The 18177-nt window shown below is 37.7% G+C and overlaps 1 protein-coding gene across 2 annotated transcripts in view; it reads left to right on the plus strand.

The window, feature by feature from the left end:
- PSMD14 (proteasome 26S subunit, non-ATPase 14) overlaps positions 1-17190 on the plus strand; it is a 67886-nt gene extending 50696 nt beyond the window's left edge. For both annotated transcript variants that reach the window (XM_065413433.1, XM_065413434.1), the window contains 5 exons: positions 3339-3446; positions 6288-6362; positions 11835-11960; positions 13361-13423; positions 16775-17190. In XM_065413433.1, the coding sequence (XP_065269505.1) occupies positions 3339-3446; positions 6288-6362; positions 11835-11960; positions 13361-13423; positions 16775-16873 (471 nt within the window). In that variant the 3' untranslated portion in view covers positions 16874-17190. The remainder of the gene's footprint in view (positions 1-3338; positions 3447-6287; positions 6363-11834; positions 11961-13360; positions 13424-16774) is intronic.
- Positions 17191-18177: the final 987 nt, after the last annotated feature.

The raw sequence follows: 18177 nt of genomic DNA on the forward strand, positions 1-18177 counted from the left end.
TTAGAAGATTTCACAGAAATGTAAATGTAGGGTATATTGCTGTATTTATGCTTTTATTGCGTACTAGATCTAAATTTAGATTGCAGGTTGTTGAGCATGTTGGTTTCCTTAAGACAGTTGCTATAGTGATGGCAATGAATTCCTTTAATCTTGGTGTAGCTAAAGTATTTAGTTTTTATTGGTTGTTATAATGCTACCAACAAGAAAAATGTCATTCAATTCATACTTTCTGTATTCTGTATAGATTAGATACCCTTGGTTTTTTGAACATATAAGAATTGTGACTTTAGGATTTCACACTGGAGTTTGAATGAGTAGGATGCTAACAGTTTAGCAAATATTTGTGTTTCCTTTCTCCAGAGTTGTGCATAGAGAGCCTGTAACCCTTATTAATGTGAGTAGTGCCATTGAAGCGATGGAAATTACTTGCATGAGTAAGGACTGCAAACTTGAACCCATATTGAGTATAGTTCTTAAATATTTCAGCAGCTAGTTGTCTAATATATTTTGCTATGAAAGTTATCCAAATGTGACATTGTGAACGGTAGTTAAAATATTTGATTTACTATCAAAGCAGTGTTGCAATGCTTAATATGTTAGGAGTTTTTAGTTTTCCTTTCAAAAACTTACCTTGAAAAGGAAACATGGAATCCAAGTATTGGAGCAAATGATTAGTCAAAAATGCCATTGCATTTTTGGATAAGTTCCATGATTTCTAGTGGAGCAGTCATTAAAACTGCAGTCTAGGAGTGTAGCCATTAGGAAGTTAAATTATGATGAAGCACTAAGTTGTGGTATTCTGCCAAGTTAATGTATCTTGCTCCTCAGAGTTAATTTTTATTTGCTTGATTTTCCTATTTAGAAGTCTCTGGAGGACTACAGTACGGTTTTTCTCCCCCTTGTCCCCCCCCCTCCCTTTGCTTTACTTTATTTGTACTCCTTGCTTACTATAGTTGGGCATTTGCAGATGTTTCTATATTAGAACATCTGGTTAAAATGGAATTTCAGGAGTTGGAAAACTGATAAGATGTACTTTTATATATACAAACACGAATCTTAACTGTCTGAGTTAAAGTAAAATCTGCTGTGAACATTAAAAAGATAATTGATCTTTTTTGTATTACAAGGACGAAACAGTAGATACGTTGAACTCTTTTAGAGCATGGTTGATGTCTTACAGGTGAATGAAGTTTAATGGTTTACAAAATCATTAAAAGAATTAAACTTTTCTTTAGCAAGATTAAAATTCCATGTGCTAAAATAATTTTGTGTGTGTTAAACCAGTTTATCTATTTAATTAAGAGAAGGAAGGTAGGTGTGTGTGTGTCACAGGGAAGGGGAGAATGTTAGGGGGTTTTGTCTTTAACAAAAATTTATAAGGTATCTGTCACCATGCTATCTGGCATAAATTGGGTCACTGAAATTCTAATAAGTGCAGAACCATGGCATATTTGCTGAAGGCAACTTTAAGAGACAAGATGCAGAAGGGTCTGGCCAATCAGCTGAGAGTCCAGGATTGTACAAGTGACTAATTTACAACTGCTTAATGGATAGACCATGTGGGAAATTTAATCTTTTAAAAAAAGTTTATAACTTCCAATCTACTTATAACTGCTTATTTACTGAACATCATTGCTGTACTTGGTGCTGTACGCATTTAGCAGTAGACATGGACTCATCCTAAATTGGATATGGACCATGTAGTCAACACACATGCACAAGTGAAAAAATATGGTCCTTCTGATGGTACAAATATCTTCCACTACTTTGTATATCATTATCTGTCTCATATCAACCATGGCAATGTTTTGCTTGATGTGACTTAAGCAGCTTCTTTGACATGTACAGTATGTGAGATAGCTATTAGGCTGCCTTCAGTTTAAAATACTGTAAATTACATTTTTAAATTTCCATATTAATCTCTGCCAGTTCGTTTCTGTTAGCTCTCTGTGCCCTTTAACATGCTATTATAATTGCACTACACTCCCACTTAAGTAGGTTTATGGGTAGTACCCTAAATTGTTTAACTTGAAGGGAAGTCCTGAATTGGTGAGAAGCACTTAAAATAATTTTTAAAATATGGACAATTCTTCTGTTCTCGCTTACCTAGAATAAACTATTATAAAGCAATGGGATATTTAGCTTCTCAGTATATTAGACCTTGGTGTCTCTGTGCCATGTAGTATTGTGTGAAATACAGATTACAATACAACTGCAGTGGAAATGTCTCAGGCATTTTAATATAAGCTCTTAAAACCTATGAAGCATAAATCCAGTTTAAGAACATGACAAAATTAGAATATTTAAAAATAAGGCCTCAACACTTCAATAAAACCATGTGAGCAGATGCCTACATCCATGTGGCACCCCATTGACTTCAATGGAGCTCTGCATAGGTGCGAGTTGCTATGTGCACAGGTGTGGTTGTAGGATTAGGGGCTAAATAAATCAAAATCTTAGCTTGTAGTTATGAATCTCTAATGATGGTTGGAGGTGACAAGGACAGTTTTTGAACTGCAGTGTTCTAAGCTATATCTCACCTCACCTAGCAGCAGGTTAGGTGATTATTTTATTGTCTGAAGCCACTAAATATTTCTTTGCAAAGGTTTCTTGAACAATTTCAGCAAAGCATAGAAATAGGCTAGATGGAAGCTCTACTTTTTTTTTTTTTTCATTTGTAATGAAATAACTGGATATACTACCTTCCATGTTCCTTAAATCATAAATGACCTTGGTCGTCTTTTACTCTATTTCTTACTCCTGAGCATGACACTGACAAGGACTTTTTAATCCATCAGACAGTTTATAGACCCTTTCCTAGTCACAAGAAGCAAAAAGCATCTGACTAGAAGGGAATACATGGGGCAAGTTCCTTGCTGGCTATAATTTTGTTGTCATTTCAAGTATTGTGGTGGTGTAATTGATGTGACAGGACTGGGCTTTAGACACAGTCCCTTAGCTTGTGCTCACTTTCAGTTTTAGTCTCTCTCTGTCATTCATTTTGATTAGATAAGATTTAGGTGACAAACATATACATACCTTTGAAGTTTTTAGTATGTATATCTACTGATCTTTTCAATGTTGTATGATAAAAAGTACATAAAACTTAATAGTTCCATGAAAAATGTAGTAGTTGGTGTCACCTTACAATACAAAGTAAAGAATTGTGTGCTGATGGCACAGTCAGCAGGAGGTTCTTTTTTATTAATATTATAATTAAAAGATTTTCTGGAAAAAGGCCAAAAACAGATGAGAGTTGATCATGCCTTGTCCACTGTTGCTTGGCACCATTGCTTGCATTTTCTAAAAAGAATTGACTTGACGTCTTGTTTTTACAGGTTGTTATTGATGCCTTCAGATTGATCAATGCTAATATGATGGTCTTGGGACATGAACCAAGACAAACAACTTCAAATCTGGGTCACTTAAACAAACCATCTATCCAGGTAAACTCAGTATTTGATGATGATAAACTCTGTTTTGTATTGAGTGGTGTTTAATCACAATGATGTGACAAGTATCTTAAAATGTTACAGCTATAATTTGTATGTTATCCCTCTTTGCAGTATTTTAATGTGCATATAAAATTAACTTGATATTTGAATAGGTCTACTCCTAATTTGAGTGTAGGATTGAGCTCTAAATTAGTCAGGTGTAAACACAGAATTTAAGTAGATACTGTCAAGATTTAGTACAGATTTATAAAATAAAAAACTTAAAATAAATCTTTTGTGTGAATTTGGGAGCACAATACTCTAGCTTTTTTAGCTTTTTCATATTAGTGATACAAGAGAGGGCAAATGGTATCCTTTTTCAGTATTGCAGTTTTAAAACTGCTCCTGCTAACATAGGCTTGAGCTTTCCTATAGCCAGGATGAGTAAATGGTGTTTTATTATCTACTGTAAGCATCCCAATTATATGTGATAAAAGAATAAATTACTCTTCAAGCAACCATTGAAAAATGCCCTATCCATTAATCCTTATGGTCTCTTTCCACTTGCTTTACTGCTACATGTTTTTTGCTTAATATATATTCAGCTTTTTAATGTGTCCTAAACAAATATTCCATCTCCAACTCTGGTTATTACATTGGTGATCTTGTAATTTGATGAAGTGTGTGTGGGGAGGGAATGGAATAGATCATTTGAATGTATAATTGACCATTTCAAGCATAATCCTCTTTACTTGAGTGTAATGTTTTTATATATCTTTGTAAGAATGTATACAGTTTAAAACATTGAATTGCTCTCTTGAATATTTACTCTATTTGGTTTCTAGTGTTGACTATTCAGGCCAATACTCTGGTCTTCAGTGAAGCGAAACCTTTATTGCAGGAAGCTTCTTCTGTTCTAAAACAAGAGTATCCTCCTGAGTGATTAATGCCTTATCTGTATTCTTGTGCCTGGACTTCTTTTTTTTTTTTTTTTTTTTTCCCCCACTGAAAAAAATGTATTTTATTTTTAAATGTATTGTAAAAGGCATGAATAGTTGCGACCAGGAAGCCTAATTACTTCTCCGAAGATTATTTACATGAACAGTAATACTAATGTATGTTGCTAAATACGGCCTACTGAAAGACAATATTAGTAGCCACAGTAGAACTGAAATTATATGCTTCAACTTTTACTATCAGATAGCTATGTTTGGGGAGATGCCAGCTAGCCGTTGTTAAACCTCTACCTTCAACACATTGGTAGCTTTTATTATTTTATGCGTTAAAACACTTTTTATAAAGAAAAAATGAGCAAAAATATTCATACTAGTAAAATAGTTAGTTTTAAAAGGTTGAAGTGTTTTGCTTTTGCTTTTTGAGTCTGTGAAAACTGCAAAGTATAATGAGTATGAAATAACCTACTAATGTTTTTGAGTGGATACAGGCAAGCCCATGCTTGCCTGTTTCAAGAGAATATATTACTGGGCTTTTTTAGGCTGTATGTAATGACCTCTCTTGTAAACCCCCATAGTATCATACTGCTTCATTATTTTTTGCAAAAGGTTAAGTAATATCTCACAGTCTAAGATCATTGTCGTTGCAGCATGGCATATTTCAGACATGTTTTTTCACTAATTGCAAGTCAGCAATGACCAGTTACATATTTCATTATTACATTAAAATATTGCAGTTTGAAATTAAGTGTATACATATGAGTTCTTAAGACTTATTCTTTCCACAGAGAACAAATGTAGATACACACATGTTCTAAAGTCCCTGAGTGAAATGCTGACTGCATTGAAGTTGATGGCAAAACTCCCATTGACTTCAGTGGGATTAGGATTTCACATGCCCCCTCCCCCATATTTTATCAGTCATTTTGTGAAGCATAAGGCAAGCTTATTAAAGACTTTAATATTATGGGACTTAAGTATTGCATGACACACATTAATCTTTCAGTGAAACAAAACACTTAAGGAACAATGTCTTTAAAATATAGACCGCAAATAGGTGTACATTTTAGAGGTTCCAATTAACCTGTTGTGGTGACTAATAGTACAGTTTCAAGATTGTTGGGAGGAGTAATGGAGCAAGGTTTTTTAAGTGTTTGCACTTTGCTCAGATAACACCTAAGTTGAATTAACTGTTGCTGTTAGAAGCGCAATGATTTCAGGAGAGATAGTCAAAGTCTATTTAGGACTTGTACTCCTAAATCCTCTTAAAAGCCTCCCCTTATCTACAGTTGAGTTAAAACAAGAGGGTACCATTTTTCAATTGGGGGTGGGAGAGAGCGAATGTCAAATGAAACTACAGAACTTTTCAGTAACTTAAGGCTGAAATTACTCTAACAATAAATAGACAAGTGTTTGGTTTTGAGATTCTGTTGACTACAGTAAAGCTAAATGTGTATCTTTCTTTGACAATCAGCAAACTAGTTAACATACAGTTAGTTCATGTAAAATGTAACTGTTTAATTATTTCTCTGTATAGAATACAAATACATGCAAAAACATCTGTTTTCAACTTTATGATAACAAGTTTACCATAAACAAGAGATTGGAGAGAAAATAAATTTTGTTTGTTTGTTTACCGAATTTGTCAGCAGTTTACAAATAGTTGTACTTTTTCCCTGTTTGTATGAACCTTTCACGTGGAAATGGAGGAGAGAGCAACATTTTTTTTAAAATAGGAAAATAAGGATTGTTAGGAGCAGGTATAGTGGTTGACGCTACCTATAACATTTTTTCAAAACTGTTTCAAGTTGACTGCTTTAAATACTAATATTTTCTTACTAATATTTTTCATATCTATGATAGTAACTTTAGTTACATATTTTTCCACAAACTTTTATAGGCTCTAATTCATGGACTGAACAGACATTATTACTCCATTACCATCAACTATAGGAAGAATGAACTAGAACAGAAGGTAAGGGGGGGTTGCATATATATTTCTATTTTAAGTAAAAGAAACCACTTTACAAATTGTTTAAACTGACCTGTGGTATGTTGCAGTTTTGTAATTTGAATTTTAAGTTCTGATATCTTGAGTTGTGATTCCCTGTCACTTTTTTCTCCATGTCATGTTATGGGTGTATTAAAGCACAAAGTGAGCCTAGGCTGAACTCTCTTGAGCAAACTACATCTCCTCCAGAAGGTTCTGAAAAGTAGCTAGAAAAAAAATCTATCTCATAGACAGATAACTTGATAGCGGTTTTTGTCTATAGCAGGGGTAGGCAAACTATGGCCCACAGGTCAGATCCAGCCCCTCAGGGTTTTGGATTCAGCCCGCGGGATTGCCACCCCCATGGCACCGCGAGCCCTGCGCCACTCCCAGAAACAGCCGGCACCACATCCCTGTGGCCCCTGGGGGAGAGGGGACGGAGGGCCCATTGGCTGGGAACTGCGGCCAATGGGAGCTTCAGGGGAGGTACCCACAGGCGACGGCAGCACGTGGAGCCCTCTGCCCCTCCTCCCCCAGGGACCACAGGGACGTGGTGCCAGCGCTTCCTGGAGCGGGGCCAGGGCAGGCAGGGAGCCTGCCCTGGCCCCAGTGCGTGCCGCTGCCATCCCAGAGCTGCTCCAGGTAAGCGGTGCCGGGCCGGAGCCCGCAGCACTCCTGCACCCCAAACCCCTGCCACACCCACCACCCCTCCTGCACCCCAACCCCCTGCCCTGAGCCCCCCCTGCACTCCGCACCACTCCTCTGCCCCAACCACTGCCCTGAGCCCCCTCCCACACTGTGCACCTCCTCCCACGCCCTGCACTTCCTCCCGCACCCCAACACCCTGCCCCAGCCCTACATTCATGGCCCTGCATGCAATTTCCCCACCCAGATGTAGCCCTCGGGCCAAAAAGTTTGCCCACCCCTGGTCTATAGTATCTACATTTTGTCATACTTTAAAGTTGTATTTAATCCTAAAATACCTTCATTCTGTGTTGTGCTTGAGAAAACTGAACAGGATTACCATACGTTTCAAGTCTTGGATGGTGACTCTGGCAGCCGTTATACCTGCTGTAGATTTGCAGGAATAAGTTGAGGCTCTTGAATTTGGGGAAACCTACTTCCAAGTCACAGAGCGATACATCAAAAGTATCTCAAGTGTGTATAGGCTGTAATACCTTCCAGTTCAAGGTGCTTTCATTTGGTCTGGATAGAGCTCCTCAAGTCTTCTCCAAATATCTAGTAGTAGTGGTGGCCTGCTTAATTATTTTGCTCTGGAGCAGTGGCATTGTGCAGTTCCATGCCCATTGAGTGTCAGTGAATTCTATGTCAAATTTGCTCAGTTAAAAAGATTTTTTTTCAACTTCCAGTTCCACAAACTCAGCCTTGGATCTGAAATTCAAGTTGGTTTCTTCCTGGCTTATTCATAATCAAAAGTAGTCAAGAGTCTCAAGGCCAGATTCCTGCCTCATTTACACCTGTACATGCTTATTGTCTTCATTGGAGTTGATTTGGTTTAACTAAAGCTAGAATTTGACTCTACAGTTGGAACTATATAGTTCTGCTGAAGATGCATGATTTGAGTCAAAACAAACTCCAGCTTGACTAGTGGCTCTTTGGCTAGTTTAAATAAAAAGTAATTTTTTTATCACTAAAGAACGATGAAACATGCAGATCAGAAAGACCTAGACAATCACAGGAACTACAGTGCAGTCCACAAAGCCTGAGTTAGGCACCTAGACTCTCTTTACAATGAATGGGGTGAGAGGTGCCTGAGAATGCAGGCCACAAAAGCCAGCATGCTATGTGCGGAGCCACCTAAGCTAGCCAGTGTGAGACGCTGATGAAAGGGGTGTGTTCTAAGCCCTGCCACTTTGATGGAGATAAGAGCCTAAGTCCAGGTTGCAGGGAGGCACCTATCTCTTCTTGCTATCCACAGCCAGGAACTCATCTCCTGGAAGGAGGTGGCTTAGGCACCTGCATCATTCCACAAAAAACAGGAGAAGGTGGAGGTGGCGTCCTCATTATACCTTTTAGCCCAGTCACCTGGGATATGGGGGAGATGGGTTCTATTGCCCCGTCCCCACTTCCGCCCTCTTCCTGAGAGGAAGAAAGCATTTGCACAGGAGTCTCCCACCTCTTTGGAGAGTGCTCTAACCACTGAGCTATGGAATATTCTCAGGTGGGGGTCCCTGACTCTCTCCTGTTGAAGCTGTTCCAGTGTGTATAAGTAATTAATCTTTTAATAAGTAACTAGACTCTGAGTCTCCCTTCTCCCAGCGAGTGCTGTAACCATCAGACTATAGTTGTCTGTCTCTGTCTGTCTCTCTCTTTTTACCCAGTGACTAAGGGTACGTCTATACTTACCTCCGGGTCCGGTGGTAAGCAATCGATCTTCTGGGATCGATTTATCGTGTCTTGTCTAGACACGATAAATCGATCCCGGAAGTGTTCGCCGTCGACGCCGGTACTCCTGCTCCGCGTGAGGAGTACGCGGAGTCGACGGGGGAGCCTGCCTGCTGCGTGTGGACCCGCGGTAAGTTCGAACTAAGATAGTTCAACTTCAGCTACGTGAATAACGTAGCTGAAGTTGCGTATCTTAGTTCGAAGTGGGGGGTTAGTGTGGACCAGCCCTCTGTATTTATCCAAAGTGGAACAGATTCAACAGAGAGTGAAGGAGCCCCACCTCAGACTATGCCATAGCTCACTGGTTAGAGCACTCTTCTGAGAGGTGGGAGACTCTTGTTCAAGTCTTTTCTTCCTTTCAGGTAGATGGGGGAATCGAGCCTGAGTTTCGCACACCCTGGTTGAGTGCTTTAACCACTGGATAAAAGGCATAAAGTGGACACCACCACCTCGTCCAGCAGCCTTGACCTGCTCCGGAAGGAGCATCTGAGCACACCAACTGGATCAGGCCCTGTGGGAAGGGAGGGAGGGAAGGAGAGAGAGCTCAGTGGTTTGCGCATTGGCCTGCTAAACCCAGGGTTGTGAGTTCAATCCTTGAGGGGGCCACTTAGGGATCTGGGGCAAAAATCAGTACTTGGTCCTGCTAGTGAAGGCAGGAGGCTGGACTCGATGACCTTTAACGTCCCTTCCAGTTCTAGGAGATAGGATATCTCCATTAATTTATTTATTTATTTATTTATTTATATGGGCAAGATAGTCTCCTCTGCCTATCTTTTCCCCCATTTGTGGGTTGCACTGGGGCATAGGTGGGAGATAGGCATCCAGACACCTAGAGTGAGAGAGCAGTGCACATGCCAAGAGAGAGAAATTTAGGCACTGTGGATACTTTTACAGCAAAAAATTAGATGTTGAGTGAGTATAGCTGCCTATAGGATTAGGTGGCGGCCTAGTGGAGGTGTTGTGGATTGCAGTGATGCCTAAAACTGGGATTTAGCCCAGATCCACAAAGGTACTTAGGCGCCTAACGTTCCTTTTCAGAGCAGAATCACACTTTCAAGGGCTCAATGTGTTTATGTTTACCTGTATTTGGATGACGGGTCCAACAGAACCAGATTCCCGCAATAGGTCTCTCCCTTTTGGGTAGTCTAATCTATCTTCATCCTGATGCAAAGGCATACTTTCAGAAAAGCAATTCTAGATTCTTCAGGAGTGATTATCTTTTTAGCCTTGTGACATGTTTATGGACATTCAAAAGACTTTACAATACAACCATGTAACAGGATCAAACTTCCTAAAGTTCAAATATCTTTGATCTAAGGGTTTCCTGTACATAAATGACTTTGCTTGGTAGGCTGAGAATGAGACCTCTGCAACCTTGACTAAGTATCAATTACATACTAGAAACTGTCAGTCTGCAAGCATACTTGAACTTGTCTGAGCAAGTAAATAATAATTCTTAGTGCTTTAACTAATCTTCACAAGTCTCTGATAAGGTTGCCACTCATTCCAAAATCCTGCATATGGTTGTCTATAATGTCCACTTTTGTCTCTTATCAAGCCATCTCCATTTGTAGTGAAAGGTGTAAATATTCCAAGCCTGGTTGGGGAGTGCATCTACACTATCGCAGAGTTTAAGATCTGTGGAAGCCTGGTTAATCTAGACTTCACAGCAAAGCAATAGTTTTCAGAGTAGTTTGGCTACTATGAAAAGCTTTCTAGTCACTAAGGACTTAATAGTACAAATCCTGACAGACATTCCAGCCAAAGACCTCAATTGTTGTAGCGGTGAGTCTCTTTCCTTTAGCTGTCTTCCAAAGTGAGGGTTCTGTGGGAATGATTCATGACTCATCATTTCATTCTATGGCCACCTGGCATGGAAAAGCAACTCCTTTGCAGATATGAATTTCAGGCATTAAAGTTAAAATAAAGGGTCTTCAAGACTTCAGCAGTAAACCCCATATTGAAGAAGTTGGGACAAAATGGATCTATTTGCTTAGAACACCAGATACCTCCGGTACTGATTTGTGATGGGCAGTGGATCCCTGATACAGGCATTCTTTGTGTACTGGAATGCCTTTCCATCCAATTCCTCTGCTCCATCAGGTTTTCAGAAAAGTAAAACAAGGCTCAGATAATTCTCATAGTACCTGCTTAGGCTTATCAGTTTAAATGCCTGGATCTTCTGGGCATTGCATCAAAACCAGACCCAAACTCACTTAATCTTACAGAATGGATCTTGGCATCCTAATAGATGTGGAACCTGAATGCTCTTTTAAGGTGCAACAACTTATCTTGAAACCTAAGAAGATGGCTACATGGAGATATGCTAAGATGTGGGAAAATGCAAAAAGTCCGTGTGTTCCTGTCATTCATTTTTTGGGACAATTTGTTTTATAAAAGACATAATCATGACTTGGTTTGGTTGCTAGTAAAGTCCATCTCAACTACAGCAGCCTACTGTCCTCCAATACAGAGATCGTGAGTGCAGAATATATACCTAATATGCTTAGTCCGTAACACCAAACTTCCTCCCAAGTGTGCCTAGAGGCCAAAAGCTTCATATGTCCTCTACCTAGCTGTTAAAACAGCCTCCTTTCTTCTGACTACTTCTATAATGCAGTTATGCATTGTCAATACCAAAACCTACAACAAACTGAAAATCTGGGACTGTGTAAAATAGATTGTATTATAAAAATTAAATAAGACAAGCTACTGCACTGATTGTGTATTATTAATTTTCATACTTCATTTAAAAAGATTTTCATTTTAAAAGAACTGCTGCAAAATTCCTAGTCTGATGCACCAAAATACTACAGAATCCAGTGATGTTGAGTATAGACACCAGCTAGAAGCTGCTCCTGTGTACACTTATCATATTCTAACTGTTCAAGATCAAAAATGCTTTTGGAACATTTCTAATCTTATTGAATCATTTATATACACCTCTATAAGTACGTGTAGTAAATTAACTTTCTGTATCAAGTGGACCTTTATAGAGCTGGAAATTTATGTTCTGATGTAGATGTTAAACTGTATGACTTTATTTTGCAGATGTTGCTAAATTTGCATAAGAAGAGTTGGATGGAAGGTTTGACACTTCAGGACTATAGTGAACATTGCAAACTCAATGAAACAGTAGTGAAAGAGATGCTGGAGTTAGCTAAGAATTATAACAAGGTATTCACGTCCAACAATAAAGTTGAAATTGCTCTTATGAAATAACTGACACTAGCAAATTTCATTGGATAAGAAGTTGATTACAGATCTCTTTGCATTCGCTCCTGGTAATGTCCTAGAAAATAAACACTAACAAGAACACTGAATAATTGGAAGTGAATAACTTTTGAGGTTTCAGTGATCACTAATATTTTAACGCTCTCTTTTGGGTGCAATATGGGAATGTACATGTTTTGTATTATATATATTTAGTAGAGTAACTTTTAAGGGACTTCAGTGGATTTGGCAAATAAGGTATAACTCTGGCTATAATTATAGACCAAAGTTTTGTGAGCATGGAGTTCCTGATTGCTAACCAATTAAAGATTAACCATTGTTCATACTTTAAGGACATTGTTCGTACTTTAAGGATGTGTGTAATCTGTCCCATTGACTGTATTTAACTCTTTGAAGTGGATGGGTCTTGAGTTCCTGTAGTTGAGCTTTAATTCAGAATATTTTGGATTTAATTTGATTTCTCATTTCATTGCTGCGGTCAAAGACTACTAGATCAAAGATTTCAAAAAATATATACTTCCATTATAGTGTGTACTTGGAACTCTTTAAATATATACAGCCTGATACTTTTTATGTCAATATAATGGAGTGAAGAATCAGGCCCACACTTATTCGTAACATGTAATTATGACATTCCTAAATAAAAGAATGATTGAGACTTGCACTACTTATGTAGATGCTTACTAGGAAAATGTACTGTAAGACTTTTAAAAAAAGGATTTTTAATACAATTTTTAACTTGCTTATTGGAAGTCCCAAAATTATTAAACTTGAATATTTTATTTAATAGTTGGTCAAGGACATAAACCCTCCATATCAGACATTTTAACATTAAACATAAATAAACAAGGAACTTTACATACAAAAAAATCTATTTAAAGAAATATATAGAAGTTACTTAAACTAGAATACAAAAATTCATAGTAAAAAATCAAACTTCCCTTAGTTAGAAACAACAAGGTTAATGCTATACTTTGCACATTATATTTTAACCTGTTTTATCTAGCTGTTGATGTGATTATTAGGTGCAAAATTCTACCCTTGTGTAACATTTTATAAATTCTAAGTGTATTTTTCTTTAATATAGTTTGGTGAGTAAATCTAAAATATCTGACAATAAAGCTGTTCATGAATACTCCCTTAATCTTTTGCACTGACATTTTAACAGATTTGTGTCACCTTTGCTGAGCAATTGAAGTGCCTTTCCTTTTGACTTAATATATGCTTCTGAAACACTGCTGTCCTTTTTGATTTTTAAGAAGGAATTATATTTTTATAATCTTGTGGCTCTAGGAAAAAGTAAACAAAATCTGAAACACTGACCTTTTTTGTATTTTTCACAGGCTGTGGAAGAAGAAGATAAGATGACACCTGAACAGCTGGCAATAAAAAATGTTGGCAAGCAGGTGAGGTGTAATGAATTATTGTGAGGTGAAATAACCTGATTTTTTTTTTTAAGTATATTTTAATATTATTTTAGTCACATGCATTGCAAGTGATTTCTGTTCTATAGTCTGGCTGTCTTGAATTCCCTAGAGGTCTTGAATTTACACCTGATGGACAATATTATTTAGGCCTCTGACTGTAGGTAATCTGCAAAGTGGTTACACAATTGTCCTTTGGTTGCAAGGGTCTGCCACAACATTTCTTATAATGAAGTTTAAAAGTATATTCTGGATAAATTATTATAATCCACTGGGGAATATCCTGTAATTTCTGCATCTTTCTTCTTTTTAAAAAGAAAAAAACAAACAAAAAAACTAAATACACTATTGCATTCTGGAAAAGACATGCTATTTTTTTTAAAGAGGCAAGTCAGTCAGTCTGGTGCATTACACTGTTGCTGAAGAGCCAGTAGAAAGGGAGTAAGTTCACCCACTATTCAGATACATTGATGCTTGATGCCAATACACACATAAGTACACCAAACACCTTCGTGTTACCTTGTGCTTCATAAGCAAAACAGTTTAGGACCATAATTGAGATTTGGGGGGGCGGAGGGGAGGCTATTAAATTAAGTCCATCGTTCTGTCATGGCAGGATGTACTCTCCTGACAGAGGACTTGACAGATATTAAATTAATGATATGTTTTATTTTAGCCTAAAAGCCAAAGAGAGAAATATTTTGAAATGGAAAAAGGATAAAATTGTTAAGAAAACATTGTTCTCAGAGTTCAGTAGGACTCGGGGGGCAATAGGAACAATGGATAGCTTTAAAAACACCTCCAAACTATTTTCCCTTAAAGGAGAGGCAGGATTTATTTGTATGGCGGGCTGTAGTAGAACATGAACTGTATTTCAGAGGATTATGGAATATTTTTGTGTCAACTTCCAACAAACTGATGTTATAAATTATCTGTAATTTTCTTCCAATCATACACTTTTGTAGCATTCAGATCTGTAACAGGAAACAATCAAAAATAAATGTATAGGAAGAACTATCTTTTTCAAAGATCTATAACAGTTGTAAATATCCCTTCTTGTGAGCCTGAGCCCAGGTGTAATCTACAATCTAAACAATTCTTTAAAAGCAGGTGCAGAATTTTTTTAATTAATACAGAGTAAAAAAGTCAGATTTGTTTTCCTCACGCATCAAACTTTTTTTCTAAAAGAAACTGTCAAAGCTATCTTGTAAAATCATTAAATTAAATAATTTTCTTTTCAGTTTTTTCCCCCCTCTGTCACTTATACACCAAGTTCTGTAGACACACAGCTGCTGATGTGAATATTTGTCCTCTATTTGGAAAGGTCATTAGTTTGAATGGAGAAATCTTAAAGAACTACAGGACTTTGTAAATGGATTATAAAAAAGAGCAGCTTAGACTTAGTTCTGTGGCAATCAGAACTATTTTGTATGTGGAATAGGCTCAATAAATATTTTAAATAGATCCTTTACTGTATACACATACTTTTTTTGTCTCCACTATTGTAATATCTGTATAATGGGCTCTGTACAACCAAATGACATAATAGATTGAGGAAATATGCTACTTTATGGTATACTATGAAGGTAATTTAGTTAGACCCCTGCAAAGTTTTATGTATGTGCTTAACTTTACTACTGAGAGTAAACTTGTGTGAATACATGACATGGATCCATTTTATGTAGGTAATTTAATAATACTTAGCACTTATATGGTACTTAATATTTTCAAAGCACTGTACAGACTTAGGCTCCAATTCTGCGGAGACTTGAGAACATGCTTAGTGTATAAAGTTAAGTCCAGTGGCTCTCAACTTTTTTACTGGTGACCCCTTTCACATAGCAAGCCTCTGAGTGTGACACCCTCCCCCCCTTATAAATTAAAACACTTTTTTATATATTTAACATAATTATAAATGCTGGATGCAAAGCGGGGTTTGGGGTGGCGGGGTCTCGACCCCAGTTTGAGGACCCCTGCACTAAGTAGTTCCCTTGAAGCCTGGGAACTCAGCAAGAGGTAAACACTGTGTAATATTCTTGAAGCCACTGAGACTACTCTCAAGTGTAAAATTAAGCATATGCCTAAATCTTTGCAGGATTAGGGACCCAAGATTATATACAGCTTTGAAAATACAGAACACCACGTTTGTATTGCTAAGGTGGAATTGTTGATGTCTGAGAAAACACACCCTTTTTTTCATTTTAAATAGTATGAATCTCACCTCCTCAGAAATGGTTTCAGAAATGGGTATTTGAGTGATAGAAATGTCTATTTAAATAATAGGCTAAAATAGCTTCAAAAGAAGTTGTCCTACACTATCTTAACTTTTACAGGTTTCAGAGTAGCAGCCGTGTTAGTCTGTATCCGCAAAAATAACAGGAGTACTTGTGGCACCTTAGAGACTAACAAATTTATTAGAGCATAAGCTTTCGTGGGCTACAACCCACGAAATATGCATATGCATCCGAAGAAGTGGGTTGTAGCCCACGAAAGCTTATGCTCTAATAAATTTGTTAGTCTCTAAGGTGCCACAAGTACTCCTGTTATTTTAACTTTTACAGACTTCCCTGAGGTTTTTCTTTTTAATACAGGGAATGAGGATAACCACAAAAATAAATTTGAAGGTTTGTCTTAACCTTACAAAAACAAGAAGGTTAGAGCCATGACTAAAATTGCATACCTAGCATATTCTGTTTAGCTATAGCTGAGTTTACAGAATAATAGTCAAAGGTAACGTGGGGGGGGGTACATGACAGCACCGCTCCCCGCCCCCCCATTTCTACCAGGGTTTATATGGCCTGCCCTGAACCCTGCTGCATGCCACCAGAACACGCGCGCACACACTCACACTCGCTCTCTCTCTCCAATGTATAGGGTTTGCGGTTAGTTCTAAAGTAGTGTTTGTCTACAGTATAGTTTTTATTGACCTAGCTTCTAAAGTCTGAGGCAATTAAGATACTGTGAGTGAAATCCTGGCCCCATTGAAGTCAAGGAGGTGTTTTGTCATGGACTTCATTAGAGCCAGGATTTCACCCCATGTGTGGAATTGCATAAAAACATTTGCTGTCACGCTATCCATCCAGAATTTGAAGAGACTGATTTGCTTATTAACCTACATATTACATCTTTGAATAATATGAAGAGCTACAGGGTTTTAGAAATTTAGAATCAAAGTTACATGCAGTATCTTGAAGGCAGGAAAACTTGGGGGATTTAATAGGCTGTCAGTGTCCATTAATTCACTGTGTTCTCAAATAGTTGAAATCCGTCATCTCTGAAGTGTTCATTTTTTAGTGATTCCTCTAATAGCCTACTTTAATATTTATTTTTCAGGACCCCAAACGTCATTTAGAAGAACATGTGGATGTGTTGATGACCTCGAATATTGTCCAGTGTTTAGCAGCAATGTTGGATACAGTTGTATTTAAATAATGAATTTACTGTTACTGTGGTGCTTTCTGTGTATATTCTTCTATTGTTTCTAACACTCGGAAACCAGAGACTGCAGAAAGTATATCTGGTTAAATGGAAGACATCTGGCATCATTTGCAGTCTAAGAGCAGCACTATAACACCTTTCAGTCTCTGTTGTGCAATTACTTCTGTTTCTTTTTGTCAGGGTCTTTGCAGATTCCAAAGCAGTTCAAGAACACAGAGTGGGCAAATTGTATTAAGTTTTCATTTAATATTTGGGGGAAAATCAGTAGTACATATATATTTTGATTGTTGCTACATAATAAAAATACATTTACAGTCTATAATGTTTAAGGTTTTTTGTCAATATACAGAATGGACAACATTGTAGAAAACTCATGCAGATAAATCTGGTTTCTTTTGCATTTTTAGTGCATATTAAGTGAAACATCGATGAGCTAGCAAAACGTCACAAATGAAATATGACTTCCATTAATCACTGAGGTATTCTAGAAAAACATACTTTTTTCATAAATAGTAATGAGTACAAAAGAACATTATTGCCATGCAAGTTTTTTTATAATGCAACACAACTCCATCCAAAGCAAATGCTTATGAAAATGACATATGTTGATACACTGATGCTCAGCATATCTCCAACCACCCTAACTCAAGCAGGTTCTTTCCTGGATAGTTGATAGCAATTGACCTGAGAATAAATTTTTGAAGGGGTTGCATAGCCCATATGAAGTTGGGAGGGTATGTCTTACAATGGAGATGAGGATAGCTGAAGGGGAATAGACATGATGAGGAAGAAGCACGTCTGCTGTAGCCTGTGCTTGTACCATAGCATCCTGCTCTGTAATCCGCTTCTTGACTATAATGCAGCTTGACTGTACAATTTTCCTTTTACAAACCCCCAAAAGGCATTTTCTAGTTCCTTACTTTGCCTTGCATTTTAGGAGCTCCACAGGAAAGGGACTGTGTGGCTGTTTGGGGGACCTGGTGCATGCGATGACATGAGGGCCAGAAGGGATCAAAGTACTATCTTGGAAAGGGCAGGGGAAGGTTTCTAGGCAGTTACCATCTGGGCCTATTAAGCCCCAGCGGAGCACAGCTTCATTAGGAGCTGAGCTGGATGGATAGTTTTATGCCTTCTGCAACACCCACTCCCCACACCCACAAATGCTTCCTCTAAGACAGTTCGTCAGCACCTGCCAGTGCATATCTTCCGATTATCCTAGTTTAGGAACTACGCAGGTTAACAATTTAAAAAAAAAAATATTAACATTTCTGCATGATTCTCAGTTTGCAACAAAATTA

Source organism: Emys orbicularis, chromosome 11, assembly GCF_028017835.1.
Source record: "Emys orbicularis isolate rEmyOrb1 chromosome 11, rEmyOrb1.hap1, whole genome shotgun sequence".
In the NCBI taxonomy this organism is placed as follows: domain Eukaryota; kingdom Metazoa; phylum Chordata; order Testudines; family Emydidae; genus Emys; species Emys orbicularis.